The sequence below is a fragment of the Lagenorhynchus albirostris genome, chromosome 12 (genome assembly GCF_949774975.1).
Source record: "Lagenorhynchus albirostris chromosome 12, mLagAlb1.1, whole genome shotgun sequence".
NCBI classification, from domain to species: domain Eukaryota; kingdom Metazoa; phylum Chordata; class Mammalia; order Artiodactyla; family Delphinidae; genus Lagenorhynchus; species Lagenorhynchus albirostris.
Window position 1 is genome coordinate 3552046 of NC_083106.1, and position 15510 is coordinate 3567555.

General features: G+C 37.5%; 1 protein-coding gene across 1 annotated transcript in view; it reads left to right on the plus strand.

Annotated features, from left to right (window-relative positions):
• PDE10A (phosphodiesterase 10A) overlaps positions 1-15510 on the plus strand; it is a 580174-nt gene that overhangs the window by 454244 nt on the left and 110420 nt on the right. Inside the window, 1 exon segment of the mRNA XM_060167479.1 lies at positions 14850-14878. Coding sequence (XP_060023462.1) covers positions 14850-14878 — 29 coding nt within the window.

A 15510-nucleotide genomic window follows, 5' to 3' on the forward strand; every position in this document is an offset into this window, starting at 1 on the left:
TATATAATATTTATATTATATGTAATATAAATTATATAACACACACTTTTTTGTCTTATTTTTCTGGCTAGAACCTTCAGTACAATGCCTAATAGGGGTGATGAGAGAAGATATTCTTGCCTTCCTCCCCATCTTAAGGAGGAAGCATTTGGTCTTTCACCATTAGGTACGATGGTACTTGTAGATTTTTCACAGGTGCTCTTTATCAGGTTAAAGAAATCCGCTTAAATTCCTAATCTGCAGTGAGCTTTTATCCTGAAAGAGCACTGATTTTTTTTCAAATATTTTATCTCTGAGATCACAGTCTTTTCGCTGCCCAGTGGCCACTGTCTAAAAACCTTCGTTTCATGCATTTTGTCTGTTTTTCTAGTTGTTGATGATTGGAAGGCCATTTCTGTTTCAGTTAATCCTTCATGAGCAAACGTGGAATATTATTTTAATACTATAACTAATGTCACCCATATCAAACTTCAGAGAAAGTGAAAATGAATGTTCAGTGATTCATTGCTATAAACTGCTGTTACTTTTAAATTAAGTAAAAAGTCTTAATACGGAATTATTGACAAGTCATTACTTCTTAACTGATACCAGAAATGTTGAAGAAATAGGGTTGTGGTAACAAGAAAGAGTCAATATGCTAAAAATTGTAGACAATTAAATTCTTTGTTCAGTTCTAGTATTTTTTTGTTAGTGTCTCAAAAACATGAAGTATTTGCCTTGTTTCTTTGTTTTATTCCTTTGGTTGGTATCAATAATAAATAAAATGTATGTCCAATATAAACGTACATATTCCTAGAGAATAAGCAATTTTCAGACAGAGCTGTACTTCGTATAGGGCCATCCTCACCCCCATGGTTCAGCTGCCCACTCCCCTGCTAAGACCCCTTTGCTCCCACTGGCCTGAGCAGACTCCGTCCCTGAGGGTGTTTCCCTTCTTGGCTTGTCAGCTGGTCTGAAGCAGAAAGAGAACTGCTCACAAACGTCAGCTTTCTGCAGATTTTTTTTTTTTTTTTTAGCAAAATGAGACTCTTCAAAAGTTTTACCATTTTCAGTGTCACAGAAACAAAAAGGAGAGCCAGTGTCCTAAACTTTGTCTATCGCACACTTGAAATATACTGCAGAATAAATAGAGTGAATATGAAGTAACTTCAGAGAAAAATAATAAAGCCCTTACTTTAATTTTTCCTCTGAACAGTTTTAGATTAGAACTTCCAAGATGTACAGATTAAGTTAGCAGTAATTAGGCTATAATAGACAATAGTAACAAAAACATCTTCAATCAAAAGTAAAGTAAAAGATTTGCACAGAACTAAAGACTTTTGTATCACAATTTCCACTTTATTTTATTTATCTTATTCATGTTATTACAATTCAAAATGATATGACTGAGTCAGTAAAATTTAAACCTTTTACTGAGTTCCTAATGTTTATCATCTATTTAGGCCCAGGATCACCTCCTGTTTTCATATCGGTTAAGATCTCTGGCTAGAGGCTCTTCAGTGGGGCTAATGGCAGACTCTGGGAGGGCTCACGCCAAGGAGTACTTCCCAGAACTTCTGCTCCCAGTGCCCTTGTCCCCATGGTGAGACACAGCCATCCCCCACCTCTACAGGAGACCCTCCAGCACTAGCAGCCATGTTGCTGACAGGATTTCGGTGTTCCAGCTGAGTGTCGGGCCTGAACCTCTGAGGTGGGAGAGCCAAGTTCAGGACATTGGACCACCAGAGACCTCCCGGTCCCATGTAATATCAATGGGCCAGAGCTCTCCCAAGGATCTCCATCTCAACGCTAAGACCCAGCTCCACTCAATGACCAGCAAGCTACAGTGCTGGACACCCTATGCCAAACAACTAGCAAGACAGGAACACAACCCCACCTGTTAGCAGAGAGGCTGCCTAAAATCATAATAAGTTCACAGACAGCCCAAAACACACCACTGGACGCAGTCTTGCCCACCAGAAAGACAAGATCCAGCCTCATCCACCAGAACACAGGCAATAGTCCCCTCCACCAGGAAGGCTACACAATGCACTTAACCAACCTTAGCCACTGGGGGCAGACACCAAAAACAACGGGAACTATGAACCAGCAGCCTGCGAAAAGGAGACCCCAAACACAGTAAGTTAAGCAAAATGAGAAGACAGAGAAACACACAGCAGATGAAGGAGCAAGGTAAAAACCCACCAGACAAGACAAATGAAGAGGAAATAGGCAGTCTACCTGAAAAAGAATTCAGAGTACTCATAGTAAAGATATCCAAAATCTTGGAAATAGAAAGGAGAAAATACAAGAAACATTTAACAAGCACCCAGAAGAACTAAAGAACAAACAAATAATGAAGAACAACACAATAAATGAAATTAAGTTATTCTCTGGAAGGAATCAATAGCAGAATAACTGAGGCAGAAGAATAGATAAGTGACCTGGAAGATAAAATAGTGGAAATAAGTACCGCAGAGCAGAATAAAGAAAAAAGAATGAAAAGAATTGAGGACAGTCTCAGAGACCTCTGGGACAACATTAACCTCACCAACATTCCAATTATAGGGGTTCCAGAAGAAGAAGAGAAAAAGAAAGGGACTGAGAAAATATTTGAAGAGATTATAGATGAAAACTTCCCTAATATGGAAAAGGAAATAGTCAATCAAGTCCAGGAGGCACAGAGAGCCCCATACAGGATAAATCCAAGGAGAAACACACCAACACACATATTAATCAAACTATCAAAAATTAAATACAAAGAAAAAATATTAAAAGCAGCAAGGGAAAAGCAACAAATAACATACAAGGGAATCCCCATAAGGTTAACAGCTGATCTTTCAGCAGAAACTCTGCAAGCCAGAAGGGATTGGCAGGACATATTTAAAGTGATGAAAGGGAAAATCCTACAACCAAGATTACTCTACCCAGGAAGGATCTCATTCAGATTCAACAGAGAAATTAAAACCTTTATAGACAAGCAAAACCTAAGAGAATTCAGGACCACCAAACCAGCTCTACAACAAATGCTAGAGGAACTTCTCTAGGCAGGAAACACAAGAGAAGGAAAAAAACTACAATAACAAATCCCAAACAATTAAGAAAATGGTAATAGGAACACACATATCGATAACTACCTTAAATGTAAATGGATTAAATGCTCCAACCAAAAGACATAGACTGGCTGAATGGATACGAAAACAAGACCTGTATATATGCTGTCTACAAGAGACTCACTTCAGACCTAGGGACACACACAGACTGAAAGTGAGGGGATGAAAAAAGATATTCCATGCAAATGGAAATCAAAAGAAAGCTGGAGTAGCAATACTCATATCAGACAAAAAAGACTTTAAAATAAAGAGTATTACAAGAGACAAAGAAGGACACTACATAGTGTTCAAGGGATCAATCCAAGAAGAAGATATAACAATTGTAAATATTTATTCACCCAACATAGGAACACCTCAATACATAAGGCAAAACCTAACAGCCATAAAAGGGGAAATCGACAGTAACACAATCTTAGTAGGGGACGTTAACACCCCACTTTCACCAATGAACAAATCATCCAAAATGAAAATAAATAAGGAAACGCAAGCTGTAAACAGTGTGTTAAACAAGATGGACTTAATTGATATTTATAGGACATTCCAGCCAAAAACAACAGAATACACTTTCTTCTCAAGTGCTCATGGAACATTCTCCAGGATAGATCATACCTTGGGTCACAAATCAAGCCTTGGTAAATTTAGGAAAATTGAAATTGTATCATGTATCTTTTCTGACCACAATGCTATGAGACAAGATATCAATTACAGGAAAAAGTCTGTAAGAAATAAAAACACATGGAGCCTAAACAATTCACTACTAAATGACCAAGAGATCACTTAAGATATCAAAGAGGAAATCAAAAAACTACCTAGAAACAAATGACAATGAAAACGCGATCACCCAAAACCTATGGGATGCAGCAAAAGCAGTTCTAAGAAGGAAGATTATAGCAATGCAATCCTACCTCAAGAAACAAGAAAAATCTCAAACAAACAACCTAACCTTACACCTAAAGCAATTAGAGAAAGAAGAACAAAAATACCCCATGGTTAGCTGAAGGGAAGAAATCATAAAGATCAGATCAGAAATAAATGAAAAATAAATGAAGGAAAAGATAGCAAAGATCAATAAAACTAAAAGCTGGATCTTTGAGAAGACAAACAAAATTGATAAACCATTAGCCAGATTCATCAAGAGAAAAAAGGAGAAGACTCAAATCAATAGAATTAGAAACAAAAACGGAGAAGTAACAAATGACCCTGCAGAAATACAAAGGATCATGAGAGATTACTACAAGCAACTATGTGCCAATAAAATTGACAACCTGGAAGAAATGGACAAATTCTTAGAAAAGCACAACCTTCTGAGACTGAACCACGGAGAAATAGAAAATATGAACAGACCAATCACAAGCACTGAAATTGAAGCTGTGATTAAAAATCTTCCAACAAACAAAAGCCCAGGACCAGATGGCTTCACAGGCGAATTCTATCAAACATTTAGAGACGAGCTAACACCTTTCCTTCTCAAACTCTTCCAAAATATAGCAGAGGGAGGGCCACTCCCAAACTCATTCTACGAGGCCACCATCACCCTAATATCAAAACCAGACAAGGATGTCACACAGAACAGAAAACTACAGGCCAATATCACTTATGAACACAGATGCAAAAATCCTCAACCAAATACTAGCAAACAGGATCCAACAGCACATTAAAAGGATCATAAAGCATGATAGCAGGGATTATCCCAGGAATGCAAGGATTCTTCAATATACGCAAATCAATCAATGTGATAAACCATATTAACAAATTGAAGGACAAAAACCATATGATCATCTCAATAGATGAAGAAAAAGCTTTTGACAAAATTCAACACCCATTTATGATAAAAACCCTCCAGAAAGTAGGCATAGAGGGAACTTACCTCAACATAATAAAGGCCATATATGACAAACCCGCAGCCCACATTATTCTCAATGGTGAAAAACTGGAACCACTTCCACTAAGATCAGGAACAAGGCAAGGTTGCCCACTCTCACTGCTATTATTCAACATAGTTTTGGAAGTTTTAACCACAGCAATCAGGGAAGAAAAAGAAATAAAAGGAATCCAAATCAGAAAAGAAGAAGTAAAACTGTCACCGTTTGAAGATGACATGATACTATACATAGAGAATCCTAAAGATGCTGCCAAAAAACTCCTAGAGCTAATCAATGAATTTGGTAAAGTAGCAGGATACAAAGTTAATGCACAGAAATCTCTTGCATTCCTATACACTAATGATGAAAAATCTGAAAGAGAAATTAAGGAAACACTCTCATTTACCATTGCAACAAAAAGAATAAAATACCTAGGAATAAACCTACCTAGGGAGACAAAAGACCTGTATGCAGAAAACTATAAGACACTGATGAAAGAAATTAAGGATGATACCAACAGATGGAGAGATACACCATGTTCTTGGATTGGAAGAATTGACATTGTGAAAATGACTCTACTACCCAAAGCAATCTACAGATTCAGTGCAAGTCCTATCAAACTACCAATGGCATTTTTCACAGAACTAGAACAAAAAATTTCACTATCTGTATGGTAACACAAAAGACCCCAAATAGCCAAAGCAATCTTGAGAGATTAAATTGGAGCTGGAGGAATCAGGCTCCCTGACCTCAGACTATACTACAAAGCTACTGTAATCAAGACAGTATGGTACTGGCACAAAAACAGAAATATAGACCAATGGAACAGGATAGAAAGCCCTGAGATAAACCACACACATATGGTCACCTTATCTTTGATAAAGGAGGCAAGAATATGCAATGGAGAAAAGACAGCCTCTTCAATAAGTGGTGCTGGGAAAACTGGACAGCTACATGTAAAAGAATGAAATTAGAACACTTCCTAACACCATACACAAAAATAAACTCAAAATGGATTAACGGCCTAAATGTAAGGCCAGGCACTATAAAACTCTTAGAGGAAAACATAGGAAGAGCACTCTATGACATAAATCACAGCAAGATCCTTTTTGACTCACCTCCTAGAGAAATGGAAATAAAACCAAAAATAAACAAATGGGACCTAATGAAACTTCAAAGCTTTTGCACAGCAATGGAAACCATAAAGAAGACGAATAGAAAACTCTGAGAATGGGGGAAAATATTTGCAAACGAAGCAACTGACGAAGGATTAATCTCCAAAATGTACAAGCAGCTCATGCCTTTCAATATCAAGAAAACAAACAACTGAATCCAAAAATGGGCTGAAAACCTAAATAGACATTTCTCCAAAGAAGATATACAGATGGCCAAGAAGCACATGAAAAGCTACTCAACATCACTAATCATTAGAGAAATGCTAATCAAAACTAAAATGAGGTATCACCTCACACCCATCAGAATGGCCATCATCAAAAAATCTACAAACAATAAATGCTGGAGAGGGTGTGGAGAAAAGGGAACACTCTTGCACCATTGGTGGGAATGTAAATTGATACAGCCACTATGGAGAACAGTATGGCGGTTCCTTAAAAAACTACAAATAGAACTACCATATGACCCAGCAATCCCACTCCTGTGCATATACCCTGAGAAAACCATAATTCAAAAAGAGTCATGTACCAAAATGTTCATTGCAGCTGTATTTACAATAGCCCAGAGATGGAAACAACCTAAGTGCCCATCATCGGATGAATGGATAAAGAAGATGTGGCACATATATACAATGGAATATTACTCAGCCATAAAAATAAACTAAATTGAGTTCTTTGTAGTGAGGCAGATGGACCTAGAGACTGTCACACAGAGTGAAGTAAGTCAGAAAGAGAAAAACAAATACCATATGCTAACACATATATATGGAACCTAAAAAAAAAGAAAACTGGTTTTGAAGAACCTAGGGGCAGGACAGGAATAAAGATGCAGACGTAGAGGATGAGCTTGAGGACACAGGGAGGGGGAAGGGTAAGCTGGGACGAAGTGAGAGAGTGGCATGGACATATATACACTACCAAATGTAAAATAGGTAGCTAGGGGTAAGCAGCCGCATAGCACAGGGAGATCAGCTCGGTGCTTTGTGACCCCCGAGAGTGGTGGGATAGTGAGCGCGGGAGGGAGACACAAGGAGGAGGAAATATGGGGATATATGGATATGTATAGCTGATTCACTTTGTTATACAGCATAAACTAACACACCATTGTAAAGCAATTATACTCCAATAAAGATGTTAAAAGAAAAAAAAGATCTAGTTGACATAGCAGTGTGTGATGTCCAAATTTCATGGAATCTTGTATGCTCCAGAGAATTTGTGAAATCTAGAGGTGATCAATACATTCTGGGATTTTTTTCCCCATCCTCAGAAAACTCCTAGACCATGTAGACTTTGATGCTAAGCCCTTTTTTGTTGATTATTTTTATAAATATGATAAGAAAGCTTTGGATTTCTCATATCCCCACATCCTCAATATTGAAGCATCATTATAAAGATATGTTTTAAAAGGCACAAAATATTGTAAGAGTTTTAGGAAGCCTCAATAATTTTTTATTTATAATTTTTACCTATCTATTATAATAAATTTTTAAGTTCCTTAGCTGTTTTTAAATAGTTACTTGAAACTATGAATTTTGGAAGACATTATTGAATATAGAACTTCCCATGCTAAAAGGTGACTAATTCTCCAAATGTTAACAGAGTTTACGTTTAATTACTTTGGTTTCTTCTGTCAGAATGATAGAATTGCTTCTCTATTTCAACAGCTCACATGTTATCAATTGAGAAACTAAGATCAGCTCTGCCATTTGCCTCTGGGAGAGATGTTGCTCAGGTTGCTAATGGTGAACCTTACAGTGAGTTACAGTTGTCACGAACATGATACCAAAGCAGAGTTCAAAGACACAGAATCCACACAGCTCCAGGACATTTAGAGATAGCTAAGTTCTATAACGCAATATATAGAAATGGAGAGAAACATAGTAAGTGAATGTTTAATGATACCTAATGATTGTTTAATGATAACTTTGCTTATATATATATATATATATATATATATATACACACACATATATTTATAGGTATAAGGAAGGTACTTTGTAAGTTATTACATTATATATAGAAGACCACCTGCAATTCACACAATGCCTTTTTAAGCCATCACTTTTCATTTATAGAATTGGAAAGCTTCATGGACTAACTCTCACTAGGAATGGTCTCCTTCTGGTTATATAGAAATAAATGCAAAGAATAGACTACGATGGGGTGTGCTAGAAAATGTGATTCTGTAAGTTACTGAAAATCGTTACAGTCCTTCAGGGAAAAAAAATAATTTTTCCTGTTTTGTGATATAGCTTGTAAACTTATTATTTCCTCCCCCCTTTTTGACCAAGACTACAATAAGTATATAGTTCTTTATACTGTCCAATTATTTAGTGATTTGTAGATTATTTCATGTTTCCTCATCAGTAACTGCAAAATAGAGGGTTTATTGGCAAAAATCAATCCATCTGGTACTTCAGGTCTTGATTACATGGCTCATATTCTTCCATAAATTCCTGGTTTTTAGCGTTAGAAAATTGAAGTAAGAAGCATAACAAAAGTGAAGTGATTTGAGCACTGTTTAATAGTTAGGCCACGAGATTTTAAACCGTTGGCAAAGGTAACAATCTCCTAATGTTTTACCACAACGTTGCTGTCTGTATGCAAAAGAATCATTATATCTTAATCATTTAAGGATCATTTTTTGAGATGCCTCCACCCCCCAGTAATGTAAAAGAAATATTAGATGCGGCCTCTTGTCTCCAAGAACTTGTATTCAGTGAAGAAGTTAAGTCATTCGTATGTATATAGTTATCCACACAAAGCAGAATGTAGTCAATGCCAGGTTGAATGCGGAGAAAGAAAAGTGCAATTTATTGAGAGCCCGCTCTGTGCAAAAACTTTATGTACATTATCTCCCCTGATCCCAGCACCTCCTGAAGTGACCTCATTTTATACATGTGAGATTACCAAGTTTGGAAGGTCAAGGAGCCCATGTATGGTTTGTAAGTGAAGCTGAGAGTTGAAAACCGATCTCTTTGGACTCTGAGCCTATCTTCTTTTTTAATGTAGCACTCTGCTCTCCTCACAGGAAAGCAGTGTGTAAGAATTCTGAGGGAAGACATATAGTGGGCCTGTGTGCTTTTGAGAGGGCCTCAGAGACAAGATACAAATTGAGCTGAGTCTTGAAAGACTTCAGTGTGTGGAAAGAGGGAGGAATCAACTTTGAGGAAACAGCAGGCGCCCTCATGCCTCAGTGTCTTTGCTCAGGCCGATCCCTCTGCATGGAATGCTTTTCCCTTTTCCTCAGCTGCTTCTATAGCCCATCCCCTGGAGAAGGTCTTCTCTAACCACACTTTCATCTGCAGCCTGCCCCCAGCCACTCCCCGCTTCCTTTCTGATCCTTCTTAACCTGGTCTACTTCGTTACCACTTCCAGCTTGCTGTATAATTTAGTTATTTATCATGTTTATGGACCATCTTCTGCCTTTAGAATAAAGCTTCAGGAGGACAGGGATTACTGTCTTTTTTTGTTCTCAGATATATTGTAGGCACCGAGGATAGTGCCAGGAACTTAGTTATTGAGCAGGTGCTCAAAAAATACTTGTTGTTGGAAGGTATGAAGATTTTGGGTTAAGAGTGAGCAAAGCGTATTTGGGGCTCTAGTAAGACCAGTTGAGTCCTGCTGTTACAGATTCCAGTTGGAAAAATAGAACCAAATTGTGAGGACTTGAATCCTAAGCAAAGGGATTCGTTTATTTTTGGTAGGAATCGGAGAGCTTTCTGAAGATTTTATTTTAAATAATGATGTATTGATTTAATGATATAAAAGTAATATCCTATTAACATTTTATTACATTTCCTTCATTTCCTTTCCTCATTTCCTTTTGAGGGCTTTCTGTTTCACCTGGTAAAATTGGCTTAATCAATAGGGAAATAAACTGTCTCACATATGAAGAAGCTTTTAGGTAAGGCAGTCTTCAAGGCTGGCTGATTAAATTGGTTAGAAATGTCTCCAGAGATCCGGCTTTTCTCTCTTTCCTCTCCCCCAGCTGCCCTCTCCTTCTGCCCAATGCTCTGTGCCCGCCTCCCCTTCTCCTCTGTTGCCCTTGCTGGGTTATTGTTTGGGGTTGACTCCTCTCATGGCTACAAGGTGGCTTCTGCCACCAGCTAGGGCCAAAGGCTGCCTTTTTGTTTGCTCTCAAAGCCATGGAATTTAAGTCCTCCCCTTTGGTACGATTGAGCCAACTGAGACATTTATTCAGTATCTGGCCGTATTAGACATCTGATAGATATTTGTGGATTGAGTCGTTAAGATTGCATTGTTAGAAGACACATGGCTGTCTCTAGACAAGCTCCATAGCTGTACCAGAAATGGCTGGAGAAGGCTGAATGGAGCCGCACCAGCTCCTAAGAGATGGAGGTTTGTATAAACGATGGCTGGTTTATTAATGTTCATGGGAAATACGTATTTCCCACAAGGAGAAGACAAGTATGCTCCATTTACATTATCTGCAGAGACTGCAAGGCAAAGTGAGATGGATAATCTTGAAGGACTGAGGTGCAGTGACATCTTTGCAATGATCCCCAAGTTCTCTATCCTGTGGTCCCTGTTTCTCCTCTCTGGATACATAGTATCAACGCGTGACTTCTTAGACTTCTCTTCTTATACTACAGGATGAGCACTGAAAGCCGAGAACTTAACCGTGGAAGATTTAGTCAAAATAACTTATATTGTACTTCAAGGAAATGATAATCGATCTAAAAAGTTTTCTTTTTAACAATATTAAAACACGTTTATACATGTATAAATTATACACGACCATAATTGTTTTCATTTCAGACTTGTAACATGATATACTGAAGAAAACATAATTTGTAATTGAAACCAATTTGTGTGTCTATGTATATAATTTATAAAATGTGTATGTGTTTACATACACTTATAGATTAAATACATATACATATATTTTAACTTAACCAAATCATGAACAATTTTTCATGTCAATAAATAAACATAAACATTCATCATCATTTTTAGCAGCTGCAGTCTTGGATTATGTTGAATCTGTTTTCTTTATTGTAAAAAAATATATATTCTTTTTCAGTAGGAAGATTTTAAAAGATCAACAAAGAATAAAATTACTTAAGGATCATAAGACTCAATCAAAACTCTTTAATGCTTGGTTTTAAGTGGATCTTTTTTAGATCTATAATAATTTATTAAACTTATTTTGTTATTCTATTTGTTATTTTTCTTTATCACATTTTGTTTTTCTTTAATGGTATTCACTTTTGTCTATAGTTTTTATGCCTCAAATAGTAAGAAAATTTAATAATTTCTTATTGATTCTAAAGAATATGAGTTTCAGTGGAATTTTTGTCTACTCTGTATTTCTGGAGCTCTTACTTCAAGGCTAAACCCCAGAGTAAAGACGAATATTAGAAGCAGACACAGAACTTTAAATCAGTCATCATAATGTAAATCCCTTTAAGTTCTGCTTATAAATTTGGATTCATTCCTGAAATCCCATTTCATATTAAGAAATATCAAAATTGATCACAAAAAACAATGTACAAATGTGTGCACAGTTATAAGGATTTATAAAATTTTCCAAATTAAGTACTTGCTGAAAGGTGTACTTACTAAGAAATCCTCCAGGGGATTTTTTGTTGCATGAGCTATTCTTCCTAAGGCTTTAAAAAATTATTAAAATGATGCTTACATTGAAGACGGTTTCTTTTTTTTAAAAAAAATAAATTTCTCTTTAACAAGCATCAATATTCCCTTTCTGAAATTATTTAAAATTTTTTCTTGTTTATTCTTCCCACTAGAATTTAAGCTTCTTGAGAACAGGGTTAATTAAATGCCTGGCACATAATGGATCCGTAGTACACATTTCTTGAATAAAAAAATGTTTACAGAACCCTAAAGCCACACAAAAATTAGTGTCTGCTGTTGCTCACATTTTTGTTGCTAATCTGATGCTCATGAAGGACTCAAAATCTCCCATCCGTGGCAATTCCCTTCTTTTCCATGATTGCCTGTCCCTTCGCTTTTAAGTGAGCTTCATTCCTGAACCATGTGAAATGCCAGTCAGACAGTTTTGCTGGGAGTACGTGTTGGAAGTGTACAGAGACGTTCCAGAGTTGTGGGTTCTTAGGAGTCATTCTAAGTTGTGGTCTCTTAACCTTACACTGAAAATGTTTTTGTGGAAAAAAATATTTTTCAGTATCAAATTATATTGATAGGATGTTGTCTCACTTCAGGCTTATAAGGTGGCAAAAGAAGTCAGACACCTTGCCAAAAAGTAAGACAGCAAGTGACTGGCCATGTGGGCTTCTGACCACAGTGCACGCTCTGAGCCACTAGCTGTGCCACCTCTGCCATGCGGTCATCCTGTCCTCTCCATTGTGGACGAGAAAGTGAATGGATTGTGTGCAACTTGCTGAAACTTGCCTTGGGCAAGAGAGTTCGACAAAATGAAAATTCCAAGTATAGGAAATAGGAAGGAAGCTTCCCTTATCCTAACAAATTCACTGGACCCATTAATTTCCTCAGCGAAAAGACCATGTTCCCTAAATATAATGGACTTGATATTCATTTAACAAAAATTGTTTGGCTTCTAAGTTGGAGGAAGAGATAGATGATTTATTTCTAAATCTGTACATAAGGTGAAAAATCCAGAAATAAGTTATAGGTAGCATTTTTCTTTCAAATACTTTGTCCATAAAGCAAGAAAAAAATTGGTTTTTATAAATACTTATCAATAGAGTTTCTTATGCACACTCAAGTTTGAGAAGCACTAAGCAAAACTAAAGGAAAAAGCAAAGGGGACGTTTATGTACAGATGTCTGGACATTCGAGCTCTTCTTCCTTTAACTAACTTTCAGATCATACTGATGACTGGAGAGTGGAAGGGGCCAGAGGGTCACAGCTTGAAAACTCCATTCAGTCCCACAGTAAACTTGTTCACACAGCTGCTGCTTTCCTTTGCATGTTTTAATCAACCTTGAATTTTCAACCCTGTTCATTGAATTTCTTAGATAAAAATTAAAAACAATTTAAAACATATATGCCTCTACAACTTTATAATCTGTTAATAAATTTGTCATGATGATTAAATCAAAGAGTCCCATCTTCAGAGAGGTTTAGAAAAGAATAAGAGGTTAGGAGTTAAAGAATAAATGAAAATGTTTCTATGATGTGACTTCAGTGTATAAGATAAAATAAATGTTTTTCCTATAACATGGTTACATTCTTAGGGAAATCAGAGGCAATGCTCAAACTGTTATGGAACAATTATAAGAAAAATGTATAAGCAAGTATGTATTAATACAGTAATACAAAAAAATAGGAACTGCTTATTGAACGCTTACTATCTGATAGTCCCAAGCTTGCTAATTTTGAAAAGGTTCCCAGGTAAAGGCAACATGCAGCAAGTTTTGAAGTCTAATTTACTTAAATTATGAAGCGTCCAAGGGGCATGATAGATGCGATATTTTTGAAAGATAAACTGGGTGGGGGAGTGTGTGTGTGTGTGTGTGTGTGTGTGTGTGTGTGTGTGTGTGTGTGTGATTGTGTGTGTAGGCATGATTGCCAGGGCAGATATTGGATTCAGGGATCAGCTTAAAGGTTACTGGTTGATAGGTGATTTGGAACTAGACTTAATGTTATTTGTGGAAATGGATGGTAAGCAGTAAATCTGAGAAAGATAAGGAAAAAGAGGAAACAAAAGGACTCAGTGGTTTAGTTAATAAGAATATTGGAGGAGAAAGAAGAATCCCAGCCCTGTCTGGGCTTGTGAACTTTGTCAGTGTTGAGATAGGTTAGGCTGTGCTTTTATGTAGAATACATTAGAAATCTGCTGTGTTAAGTGTGTGCTGGTGGTGGTAGTCAGAGAGGGTTTGGTTGCTAAACAAGGCACAAGATAGCAACAGCATGAAATTAAAGGCTGCCTCCCTGTGAGCGGTCTGCAGAGGCCCAGCTCCAGTCACCCTTCCTCTGGAAGGGCCATATCAACACCTTTTCTCTGGGTCAGAGCCAGTTACTGGGCATGGGATACTCTTAACCAGTGGACCTAAAGTGGAGTCTTGGACAGTTTGTTTCTTGTACCCTGCTGGTGGACACAGGCATATTCTTGCCCTGTAGCCAGATTCGTGGGGAGAGCCCTTCAGAGGGCCTCAGCTAGACCAGGTCAGTCCACGAGTCTGATTTTACTAGTAGAGAATGCTGACGTGCTGGTACAACCCCCCCGCCCCCGCCAACTCCTGGGACCCATGGACAAAGCAGCACTATTAATAGGTGTGTTTCACGCCTTAACCAGGGAGCCATGTAGGCACATGTCTTATTTCAGCAAATTAGAAATGCTGGAAATAACCCTCACAGCACAAGTGTCCATGACCATTTGAGATATTCACGTGGGTTGTGTCATTTAGAATATTGCAAATATTACAAACCCTTTCTAGGTATGTGTATTTGATAAACCACAGTGTAGCCATATTTGCAGGTACTACCATTTTAGAATCTCTAAAAAGGTACTCTTGAAAATGACTGGCAAACTGTTGTGTTATTTCATTTCCCTCCAAAATTAATACATACATCTAGCTCTAAACTTACTGTTTAACTTTTATAGAGTTTTAAAACCAAATTCCTAGATTTCACAAGCGGAGGCATTGCAAATAGCCTTCTAGTTTATTGAGCGTGAAAGACATGTTCTGTATTTCAGAAACTACTCAGACTTTCTAATTGTATTTTTTCTCCCTTCCTTCTCCATCCCCCAGATGAATCATCTCCTAAGGAAGTCAGCAGGGTAAGTAACGTGAATATCATTTTTGATACCACAATATAGGAAATAAATTCTTTTGTATATTTTCAGTGCTCTAACGTGTTTAAGTGTTAGAAGAATAATTACAAAAAGTGAGTGCCCTCTCCAGCGTATCACTCATCAGTATGGAGTAAAGCCAGTGAGGAGAGAGGTGTGAAATTGGAGGCCTCAAACTGAATACAGCTAACAGATGCGTTCCATTTGGCCTGCCCATGCTTATGGAGTTTTCTGAATTTGTTGCCAACATTTAGATGTTGAGAGAGTGCATATTAAGATTGGATTTCTGGCTTCTCTTGAAAAACCATAAGATAAGGCAGCACTGACACCGAGTTCCCATGTGGCGACGGTCTGCTCAGGCCGCTTCCTCACCGTCCCCTGCTCAGTGGCTTTGCACGTGTGCTACCGGGCTAACCCTGCCTTTAAGTTCATGCACCTTCTTTCTGGGAGAACAAAAGGTGACTACTCGTGAGCTGAAGACGTGATGTTCTTCGGTACTTTTAGAAATACTAAATGCGTCGTCCTCACGTTCAAGAGAAATACTTAGTGTTAATGTTATGAGACTTAAATTTAAAAGCTTATGGGAAATGAGTATCGAGAGCATTTTAGCATGCCATGTT